At 25.7% G+C, this 11,088-nt stretch overlaps 5 protein-coding genes across 5 annotated transcripts; all 5 read left to right on the forward strand.

Moving 5' to 3' along the window:
- Nucleotides 1–876: 876 nt before the first annotated feature.
- LOC134830257 (luciferin sulfotransferase-like) lies at nucleotides 877–3,016 on the forward strand. The gene is made up of 4 exons (XM_063843676.1): nucleotides 877–1,212; nucleotides 1,848–2,005; nucleotides 2,063–2,441; nucleotides 2,814–3,016. The coding sequence occupies exons 1-4, from the start codon at nucleotides 887–889 to the stop codon at nucleotides 2,941–2,943; spliced, it is 993 nt and encodes a 330-aa protein (XP_063699746.1). The 5' UTR covers nucleotides 877–886; the 3' UTR covers nucleotides 2,944–3,016.
- Nucleotides 3,017–3,139: 123 nt separating this feature from the next.
- LOC134830258 (luciferin sulfotransferase-like) lies at nucleotides 3,140–4,999 on the forward strand. Its single transcript, XM_063843677.1, has 4 exons — nucleotides 3,140–3,521; nucleotides 3,882–4,039; nucleotides 4,108–4,489; nucleotides 4,870–4,999. Exons 1-4 carry the CDS (start codon nucleotides 3,214–3,216, stop codon nucleotides 4,997–4,999), a joined length of 978 nt encoding a protein of 325 aa, XP_063699747.1. The 5' UTR covers nucleotides 3,140–3,213.
- Nucleotides 5,000–5,442: 443 nt separating this feature from the next.
- LOC134831881 (sulfotransferase 1E1-like) lies at nucleotides 5,443–6,777 on the forward strand. The gene is made up of 3 exons (XM_063845711.1): nucleotides 5,443–5,801; nucleotides 6,015–6,274; nucleotides 6,329–6,777. Exons 1-3 carry the CDS (start codon nucleotides 5,458–5,460, stop codon nucleotides 6,727–6,729), a joined length of 1,005 nt encoding a protein of 334 aa, XP_063701781.1. The 5' UTR covers nucleotides 5,443–5,457; the 3' UTR covers nucleotides 6,730–6,777.
- Nucleotides 6,778–7,734: 957 nt separating this feature from the next.
- On the forward strand, nucleotides 7,735–8,889 carry LOC134831758 (luciferin sulfotransferase-like). Its single transcript, XM_063845569.1, has 2 exons — nucleotides 7,735–8,344; nucleotides 8,398–8,889. The coding sequence occupies exons 1-2, from the start codon at nucleotides 7,747–7,749 to the stop codon at nucleotides 8,793–8,795; spliced, it is 996 nt and encodes a 331-aa protein (XP_063701639.1). The 5' UTR covers nucleotides 7,735–7,746; the 3' UTR covers nucleotides 8,796–8,889.
- Nucleotides 8,890–8,992: 103 nt separating this feature from the next.
- LOC134831121 (luciferin sulfotransferase-like) lies at nucleotides 8,993–10,704 on the forward strand. Its single transcript, XM_063844776.1, has 4 exons — nucleotides 8,993–9,369; nucleotides 9,854–10,125; nucleotides 10,182–10,443; nucleotides 10,497–10,704. Exons 1-4 carry the CDS (start codon nucleotides 9,044–9,046, stop codon nucleotides 10,609–10,611), a joined length of 975 nt encoding a protein of 324 aa, XP_063700846.1. The 5' UTR covers nucleotides 8,993–9,043; the 3' UTR covers nucleotides 10,612–10,704.
- The last annotated feature ends 384 nt before the right edge of the window (nucleotides 10,705–11,088 follow it).

An 11,088-nucleotide genomic window follows, 5' to 3' on the forward strand; every position in this document is an offset into this window, starting at 1 on the left:
TGCTTTTTCAGAACATTTCGTTCGGCATCCATCGCATTTCTTTCCTTTTCTACTGCTTCCATTACTTCCCTCAACTGAATTTCATCATTTTCTCTCTCTTTCGTGAGTTTTTCTACCTTTTCCTTTAACTCGTCTCTTTCTTTGACGACATTTTCCGTATCTAGTCATAATTTTGATGATTTTTTAAGTTGCTTCAATTCCTCACAGCAAGATTTTTCCTTCGCTTTTAAATCATTAAGCTCTTTAGTCAACCGTTTTTTGTCGTTATTCGCTTTATTGAGTGACTCTCGAAGGTTTTTAATGAACGGCGGAGCGGAATTTTTCTCTTCTTCAAGCGAAAAAATCTTTTCCGTGGCTTCTTTGAGGGAATTTTTCAGTTCACGAATTTCTTTTTCTTTATTTTTTATTACGGAATTCGCTTCAGTCTCTGTGGAAACGGCAATTTGCTCCAATTGCTTCAGTTGGTGCGACATGACTTTGTTCGCTTCGGCGAGATGCAGCAAACGATCGATTGTCTCATTTTGATGCGTTAACAAAGCTGACAATTTTTGCTCCAATTCGACTTTTTCGTTTTGTAATTTTTTGATTTCCAGAAGTTTTTGCGTAAAATCGCTCTGAGAATTTTTTTTCGGCTCAACAACTTCTGAAGATGAAATTTCCGAAATTTTTGACGTCACAAGTTTTTGCAAGCGCGAAATTTCCTGATCACGAGCGTCGATCTGAAACAAAAAAAAATTATTATCTTTCGTCATTTTGTAATTAAATAAACAAAAAATTGCAGTCAAGTCGTCGAGTTATCTTATCAACTGCATTCTGTAAGTGCAACACTCGAAAACTTTCGAACTATTTTCGAGATTTGCAGTTTTTGCGCTGCTTTCGAGGCACGATGTCGTCTTTGAAATGGGAGAAAATCGAAGATCCGCGAATAAATTGTCGGATTGATGCGCATTGGAATAATTTGCATTACAAACAGAGCTTAAAAGGGGGAGAAAAGGAAGAAAATCGATGTTGTGTCCTTTCAGCGAGGTATAAAGCCTACATGGATTTGGTTAAAAATTACGAAGTACGAGAGGATGACATCTGGATTTGCACGTATCCGAAGTCAGGAACGACTTGGACTCAGGAAATGGTTTGGGCGATTAATAATGGATGCGATTTGGAGACGGCGAAGAAACTTCCGTTGAGTAGTCGATCGCCGACGTTGAGGAAAATGTAAGTTTTTGCTTTGAAATGTGATTTTTTTGTTGGATTTTTGAAATTTTATGAATTTTTAAAGAAAAATTTATTTTAAATAAATTTTAAATTAATAAAAATTTTAATTTTAATGAAAATTTAGACACAAATTGTTAAAAATTTTCTAAAATTTTAATTTTTTTTAAAGAATATTAAAAACTAAAAATGCATTTTTTAATAAAAATTTTTTTTGAAAAAAAATTTATTTAATGAAAATTTTAAAAGTAATATTTTTAAAAAAATTGCAAAAAATTCTTAAATTAAATTTTAGAAAAAAATTATTAATTAAAAAAATTAATTTAAAAAATTAAAATTTATTTTAAAAATTTATTATTTAAATTTAAAAATTAATTAATTAATTTTTAATTATTTTTTAAATTTATTTATTAAATTAATTTTTAATTTTAATTTAATTTTTTTTAAATAAAAAAAATTATAAATTAAATTTTTAAATTAAAAATTTTATTAATTCAATTAATTTTAATAATTTTTAAAAGTTTTTATAAATAATTTTAAATAAAATTTTAATTTTTTATAAAAAATTTTATCATTTAAATAATTTAATAATTAAAAAATTATTTTAAAAACTTAAAAAAAAATTTTTTTTTTCATAGAATTTCAATTCAAGCGGGAATTGACGACCCAGCTGACGTTTTTGTCTCAATGGATCCCTTGAATCAAGTAAAGCCGCCATATCACATTAAAAATCATTTGCCAGCTGGATTGTTGCCTGATAAATTATGGACTGTCAAGCCAAAAATCATCTACGTTGGTAAATTTTTAACAAAATTTCTTCAAAAATAATTTTTTAACCAATTTTTAATTTTAGCTCGTCATCCAAAAGATGCTGCAATTTCTTTCTATCATTATTATCGGATGGTTTATCAGTACGAAGGCACAAAAGATGACTTTCTTTCGTTATTTTTGGAAGGTTTAACGGAATTTGGTCAACAAACTACCCATCTTTATGATTTTTGGCGGATGAGAAATGAACCGAATATTTTATTTTTGACTTATGAAGACATGAAAAAGGATTTAACGGCAGTTTTGAAGCAAGTTGCGAATTTTTTGGACAAAGAATTGAGTGAAAAGCAAATTGAGGAGTTGAAGAAACATTTGCATATTGATTCGATGAGGGAGAATACGGTTGTTTTTAATGTTAAAAATAATGCGGAGTTGGCAGAGAAGTTGAAAACAGCTCATAAAGAGTAAGTTTTTTTTAATTAAAAATTAAAGTTAAAAAATTATAAAAAAAATATATAAAAAAAATAATTCAAAAGAAATTTTAAAAAAATTATTTAAAAAATTTATAGAAAATTAAAAAGAATAAATTAAATAAAATTAATTAATTAATTTATTTATTACAAAATTAATTTTTAATTTAATTTTTTTATTTATTTATTTTTTTTAATTAATTTTTTTTTATAAAATTTTTTAATTTATATTTTTATTAATTTTTTTAAATCCTTAAAATAATTTTTTCAAATTGCATAAATTAAAAAATTTTAAGCTCTGAACTTTAAATAAAAATTTAAAAAATTATTTTTTCATAAAATTATTTTTTTTTTCAAAATTTTTAGTTTCTTCAGAAGAGGCGAAGCTGGCTCCCACAAAGACGAAATGTCGGAAGAAATGTCCAAAAAATTCGATGCTCTTATCAAACGTGAACTCACTGATAAGGGATGCAATTTATACAAACCTGAACAATAAACAGCTGCGTCATCGTTATTCTCAAACAATTTATTTTGCAAAATATTAAAGAAGTTTATTTGTTTAGTGATAAGTGTTCTTTAAATTTTGACCTATTTTCATTCAGTTTGCACAAAATTTTTTACAGATTTTTTTTTGTTATCTTCTCATTTAAAAATTAAAACAAACCCTTTTCAATTTCTTATCAGTAATTCTTATCAACTGCAATTCACTCAAAAAAAAAATTTTTTTTTTAACGAATTTCATTTCTGTTTTGACCATCGTCGAGTCATGTCTTTAATTTGGGAAAAAATCGAGGATCCTCGAATCAAATGTCGAGTCGATCAAAATTGGCATAAAGTTTATTTCAAACAAGATTTGGAGAAAAGTCGTTACTGTGTAATTCCTTGGCGTTATGAGCCGTATATGGAATTAATGAAGAGCTACGAGGTGCGAAAAGACGACATTTGGATTATTACATTCCCGAAATCAGGATCGACATGGATGCAAGAAATCGTTTGGTTGATCGATAATAATTGCGATTTTGAGGCGGCGAAAAAAATTCCGCTAACAAGTCGATCGCCGATGTTGAGGAAGATGTAAGTTTTTTAATTTTTTTTATTATTTTCAAGTTTTTTTTTAATTTTTTATTTATTTGTAAAAAAATTTAAAAATAAAAAAAAATATATTTTAATTACCTAATTGAAAATTAATTTAATAAAAATAATTATTTAAATAATTAATTAATTAAATTTAAAAAAAAATATTTTAAATTATTTAATTTTTAAAATTTATTTTTTTTATTTTTCTAAGATTAACTGAAATTTAAAATTTGTAAAAATTATTAAAATAAATTAAAATTCAATTAAATAAAAAATATTAAATTAAATTAAATTAATTTAAAATTAAAATTATTTTAATTTTATTTCTTAAAAAAAAAATTTATAATATTTTTACAGAATTTCAATTCAACAAAAAATCGAAGATCCAAATGATTTATATGTCGCAATTGATCCCTTGGATAAAATAAATCCGCCATATTACATAAAAAATCATTTGCCAGCGGAATATTTGCCTGATAAATTTTGGGATGTAAAGCCCAAACTTATTTATGTTGGTGAGTTTTTCTTAAATTCTTATAAAAATTAATTAAAATAATTATTTTTACATAAATTTCAATTTTAGCTCGTCATCCAAAGGATACTGCTATCTCTTTTTATCACTATTATAAGTTAATTTATCAATATGAAGGCACAAAAGATGATTTTCTCTCATTGTTTTTGGATGGTTTGATTGAATTTGGACCCCAAGTTACCCATATTTATGATTTTTGGCGGATGAGAAACGAACCGAATATTTTATTTTTAACTTATGAAGAGACGAAACGAGATTTGGAAGCAGTTTTGAAAAAAGTTGCAAATTTTTTGGATAAAAAACTATCTGAAGAGCAAATTGAAGAGTTGAAGGAACATTTGCACATTGATTCGATGAGAAAGAACACAAATGTCATACCTGTGAAGGAGAGTGTTAATTTAGAAAATCTTGGATTAGAAACTTATCAAAAAAAGTAAGTTTGAATTTTGTGAGAAATTTTAATTTTTTTCTGAAGTTTAATATTTTTCAGTTAATTTAATTAATTTTTAATTGAATAATTAAAAATAAAATAAAATAATTTTATTAATTATTCAAAAAAAAAAAAAAAAAAATAAATAATAATAATAAAAAAACAAAATTAACGAAAATTTACAATTAAAAGTTTTTAAAAAAAATCTTATTTTTCTCTAATATTTTTAATTGTTTTATTTTTTTAATTATGAGATTTAAAAAAATAGTCAAAAATAAATTACTCAAAATTTGGAAAATTTTTTAATTTTTACATTCTAAATGAAAAAAATTATTTTTTTTTCATAAAATAGAAATTAATTTAATTTTTTTCTTTCATTTTAGTTTTTTTCGAAGAGGCGAAGCTGGATCCTACAAAGATGAAATGTCGGAAGAAATGTCAAAAAAATTCGATGCTCTCATAAAACGTGAACTCACTGATAAGGGATGCGATCTGTACAAACCTGAACAATAAGTTACATTCAAAAAAAATATTTTGTAATTAAAAATTAAATAATTATTATTAAAAAAAAAATTAAAATTAATTTACTAAAAAAAAATTATTAATTAATTAAATTAAAATTAATAATTAAATATTTAAAAAAAAAAATAAAAATAATTAATTAAATAAAATTATTCAGTTGAGAATTTTTTAAAAATTTCGACCTAATTTTGATAGTTTATTCTTACTTATCTTTTGTCGAGAGCAAAAAAATGTGTTATCTCTTATTTATTCGTTGGTTAAAGCATCAAAAAACCACTCAACTGATAACGTTGCATTCAATTTTTTACACTTGCACTATCTCTTTGTGTATTTAATTCACACAATTACATCTAAAAAAAACATCTGAGAGTTGAAGGACGTACAAAGATAAATTACAGAAATGCATTTCTCGTTGCTCAGTTGACAAACGACGTTCGACGAGACCAAACATGAGCATTCAATTCACCATCGAGAGACTTCCTGACAAAGCGAATAACTTTGCGGAGCCTCCCGTCAACCAAAGTCGGTTCATTTTGACTTCTTGCTCGCAAAAATGTCCCTTAACTCGTGAACAATGCGAAAAATTCAGCAATACTGTGTTACCGGCGAGGCATGAAAAATACTTGGAGGAGATAAAAAATTTAGAAATTTATGAAGACGACACTTGGGTGATTTCGTATCCGAAATGCGGAACAACATGGACTCAGGAAACGGTTTGGCAAATTTCGAATGACGTCGATTTGGATTCGGAACAAGCTAAAAAGTCGTTGAGGACGAGATTTCCCTTCATAGAGTAAGAAAATTATTTTTTTTTTAAATTATTTCAAAATTTAAATTTTTTTTTTATTTTAATTTTTTTTTTTTTTTTTTTTTTTTTTTTTTATTTTAATTTTTTTTTTAAATTTTATTTTTTTAAATTTTTTTTTAATTTTTTTTTATTTTTTTTTTTTTTTAATTTTTATTTTTTTAATTTTGTTTTAAATTTTGTTTTAAAAAATTTTTTTAGAGCTTCATCTTTAATGGCTGAAAATCCAGAAATGAAAAGTCGAGTTCAACAAGTCAAAGAAATGCCTCGTCCTCGTTTCGTAAAGTCCCATTTGCCGATTTGTTTCTTGCCGGATGATTTATGGAAAAAAGCTAAAAAAATTATTTACGTCGCTCGTGATCCAAAAGACGCTGCGGTTTCTTATTTTCATCATTATTTCAACTTGCACGAGTATCAAGGCACCATCGAGGAGTATCTTGACTTGTATTTGGAAGGAAATGGTAAATTTTCAATTTTTAAAAATATTTTTTATTAAAATTTTTATTATTTTTTAGTTGAATTCGGCGATTATTGGGATCACGTTGAACAATTTCATCTCATTCGACATTTGCCTAATTTTAAATTCATCAAGTTTGAAGATCTCAAACACAATTTGAGAGCAACTCTTGTGGATTTAGCGAATTTTTTGGGCAAATCTTTGTCTGAAGAGCAATTGGAGAAGTTGGAACAACATTTGCAATTTGAAAATATCAAAAACAATCCAGCAGTTAATTATAGTTTGCAACCGCCGCCTGAGGGACATGTCGATGATGATCAAAATAAACGTCGAAAGGAATTTAATTTTATCAGAAGAGGTCAAACTGGATCACATCGCGATGAAATGCCACAAGAAATTATCGAACGGTTTGATAAGAAGACCAAAGAACGATTTGGAGGTTATGAGAATTTGTATTAAATTTACTTTCATAAGATAAATTTATTGGGAAATGTCTAAAAAATAAAATTAAAAAAATTGTTTTAAATGTTTAAAAAAAATTTAAAATTAAATTTTAAAAAAAATTTTTTGTATTTAAAATTTTGAATTTTTTGCTTGAATTAGCAGAGAGGCAAGTTTCAAATTTCGATTGATCAAAATTTTTTAATTAATTTAGCTCAAAGAATAATATTTAAATTTTTATTATTTTAATAATTAAGCTTTTCAAGAATTATTAAATTTAAAATTATTTTTGAATTAGCAAAAATTAACTTTCAAAATTTTCCAAAATATAAAATTTTCAAAAATGTTCAAAATTTATTTTAATATTTTTTAAAATTTATTTTAATTATTTTTTTTATTTTTAATTACCTGATTTTTAAATTTTATTTTAATTAATTTTTATAAAATGAAGTTAAAAATAAAAATTTGATTTAAAAATATTTAACTTAAATTTTCATTAAAAAATTTAAAGAAAATTATTTGACAATAAAAAAAAATTGAATTAGCGAAAAGCGATTTTCAAATTTTTATGAATTTTATATCTTTTTATGTTTTAACAAAGAAGAAAAAAAATATTTGTGCAGATTAAAATTTTAAAATATATTTAAATATTTTATTTAATTTATTTAATTTTATTATTAAATATTTTTATTTAGTTAAAAAAATTAATTAATAAATTTTGGTAAAATAAAATTAAAAATCTGATTTTCAATTTTAAATTTCATTTAAATAAAATTGTTCTTTAGGTAATAAAACTTAAAAATTATTTGTAAAAAAATCAAAATTATAAAAAAATTTGAATTAGCAAAAAGCGATTTACAAATTTTTATTTTTTTCTTTAAATTTTCAATTTGTGCAAATCAAATTTTAGTGATATTTTTCTTATCATCCTGATAAAAATACAATAATAGGAAGCAGATAAGACAAGATAACAACAAATTTTTAATTTTAGCAAAAAACGGTTTAGTATCCGATTAACCAAAAACAGGCAAAGACATGAGCGTGATTGTAGAAGTTGAAAAATTACCTCCAAAAGCGAGCAACTTTGAACGTACTGCTCTAATCCAATATCGCTTAACGATAAATAAATGCTCGCCATTATGTCCTCTGAAAAATGTTCATTGCAAGAAATTCTGCAGCACCGTTTTACCCTTGAAACACGTTCAGTTCATGGAGGACATCAAAAATCTCGAAATTTACCGAGACGACATTTGGGTCATTACTTTTCCAAAATGCGGAACAACTTGGGCTCAAGAAGCAATTTGGCAGATTTACAATGGCGTCGATTTGGACTCGGAAAAGTCGAAGGAATCGCTTCGAACGAGATTTCCTTTTATGGAATTTGCATCGTTAATTCCGGATCAAAGCAAAAACTGGATTGATCAAGTGAGGAATTCGCCTCGCCCGAGATTTATCAAGTCTCATTTGCCAATTTGTTTTCTTCCGGAGAACTTGTGGACGACAGCGAGGAAGATAATTTACGTCGCTCGTGAACCTAAAGATGTTGCGGTTTCATATTTTCATCATTATAGTAACCTTCGAACTTATAAAGGGACTTCTGAGGAGTTTTTTGAACTTTTTCTCGATGGAATGGGTAAAAATTTAAATTTCTTAAAATTTTTGATAAATTTCTGAACTTTTTTTTAGTTGAAGACGGATGTTATTGGACTCATTTGGAACAATTTAGCTTCATTCGTCATTTAAGAAACTTTAAATTTATCAAGTTCGAAGACATGAAAAGAGATCTAAAAGGAGTTCTTGTCGACTTAGCGAAATTTCTGAAAAAAGATCTTTCTGAAGAGCAAATTGAACGTTTACTCAAACATTTGAGCTTCAATTCAATGCGAAATAATCCAGCAGTTAATTACTCTTTAATGGCAGATGCGAGTCATGATGATGATCGAGATGAACGTTGCAAGAAAACTGGATTTAATTTCATTAGAAAAGGCGAAAGTCAATGCTTTAAAGATGAAATGTCGCCGGAATTTGTTCAAAGATTTGATGAAAAAACCAACGAAATATTTGGTTCTTATGAAGATTTGTAAAAAATCCTAAAAATATGCAATAAAACTCATTTTTAAAAAATTTAAGGCGACGCCTTAAAATTTTAAGACTTTGCCTTAAATTTGTGAGACGAATGAAAATGATAAAAAAATTCATCAATTTCATTCGTTTTTTGCAGAAACTTGTTTTATCAAGTCGTCAGCTGATTGTTCTTATCATTTAATGAGTGTCTATTTGTTTATTTAGTCGCCTTTTAAATAAATCAAGCTCAAAGTTTGATTTAGTTAAAATGTCTATTAAAGCAGTTCCTATCACAGATTCTCGTAGTCAATACGAAATTGATCGAAATTTCACTAAATTTTATTTGAATTATGTACCAAAAACTCCTTTAGGGCCTGATTTTAAGCCCAATTATTGCGTTTTGCCGGCAAAGTATGCGGAAGTTCATGAAAAAGTTAAGAATTTCAAAGTACGAGGAGATGACGTGTTTTTGTGCGGGAATTCGAAGTCAGGAACAACATGGGCTCAAGAAATGGTTTGGCTAATAAATAATGACTTGGATTACGAGAAAGCCAAGAGCAAGAATTTGCTTTATGAGAGATTTCGATTGTTGGAGTAAGTATTTCAATTTTTTTTAAATTTTTAAATTGAAAAAAAGTAAAAAAAAATTTTTTTTTCAAAATATTATTTTATAAAATTTTTAAAATTAAAAATCTAAAAAATTAAATTTAATTTTTTTTTAATTAAAAATTAAAAATAAATTAAAAATTTTTAAAAAATAAAAAAATTCTTAAAATAATTTTTTACAAGAATATTGTCAAAAATTTTACAAATTTTGCAAATGTCAATTCAAAAAATGACCGTTAAAAATTTGAAAATTGCCTTCTGTTAATTCAAATAATTCATTTTAAAAAAAAATCATGTAAAATTTTGAAAAATTTAAATTTTTTCAATTTTTGAAAAGTTTTTGTGAACTTTCGAATAAAAATTCGTAAATGTCAATTCAAAAAATGTCCGTTAAAAAATTTGAAAATCGCTTTTTCGCTAATTCAAACATTTTTCAAACTAAAAATCAGTTTCTAATACAAAAATTTTTCAGAGGAGACGCTTTAAAAGCAAACGAAGCAACAATCCTCGGAGTAACTGAAAGCGACATCGACGCCTTGAACCAATCCCCCTCCCCTCGTCACATCAAATGTCACTTGCCCGTCGCTTTTCTCCCGGAAAACATTTGGGAAGTCAATCCCAAGATCATTTATGTTGTTCGAAACCCGAAGGATGCTGCGATTTCCTATTTCCATCACTTAAAAAATGTTCGAGGATTCAAAGGAACTTTAGAAGACTTTCTTGGATTGTATCTTTCGGGTCAAAGTTTGTTTTGTTTTGACAAATTCTAACCTCAAAATCTCAAAAATTGTATTTTTCAGTACTAATGGGTCCATATTTCGATCATTTAATGGGTTTCTGGAAGCTCCGTGAGTTAAAGAACATTCTTATCATCACTTACGAAGACATGAAACGTGACTTGAGAGAAGTAATTCACAAAGTAGCAGTATTTTTAGATAAAAAATTGAACGAAAAAGACGTCGATCGTTTGTTCGATCATTTACAAATTGATTCGATGCGCAAAAATTCGTCTTGTAACTTTGAGGAACGCATGAAAAAATCCGCTATTAACAAGGATTTCAAGTAAAAATTGATTTTTTCTTTGAAATTTTTAATAATTTTTGATTTTTTTGTAGTTTTATTCGTCGAGGCGTTGCTGGAGCGTACAAAGACGAAATGCCTGAAGAGTGGATTAAGAAATTTGACGAAGCGATTAGCGCTGAAATGGGTGACTGTCCTCTGTATCGGTGAAATTGCGTTCTTAAAATGACTTTTCTCGTGCGCATTCGTTTCTTCACAAAAGATAACAAAATAAATAAACAATTTTTTATTTTATCAGAAGAAGATATTTTTAAGACGTTTTTATCTAATCAGTTGGGTAAATAAGCAGCGAGCATTTAACACCGATAAAAGGTGTTTTGCAGACTTTTAAACAAAAAACTCATCTCAGTTGGGTTTTGTTCATTGCACAAGAAACATTTCGAGAAAAAAAATTTTTAATTTGAGAAAATTTAAAAAAAATTATTTAAATTAATTTTTTTTATTTTGAAAAATAATTAAAAAAAAATTTAAAAAATTAAAATAAACTAAAAAAAATTAAATTAATTTTTTTTATAAAATTAAATTAAAATTTAAAAAATTAATTTTAAAATTTAAATAAAATTCAATTAAATTTTTAAATATTTTTTTATATAAAATAAAAAAAAAATTAAAAAAAAATAAAAAATT

This window comes from Culicoides brevitarsis, chromosome 2 (assembly GCF_036172545.1).
Source record: "Culicoides brevitarsis isolate CSIRO-B50_1 chromosome 2, AGI_CSIRO_Cbre_v1, whole genome shotgun sequence".
Taxonomy (NCBI): domain Eukaryota; kingdom Metazoa; phylum Arthropoda; class Insecta; order Diptera; family Ceratopogonidae; genus Culicoides; species Culicoides brevitarsis.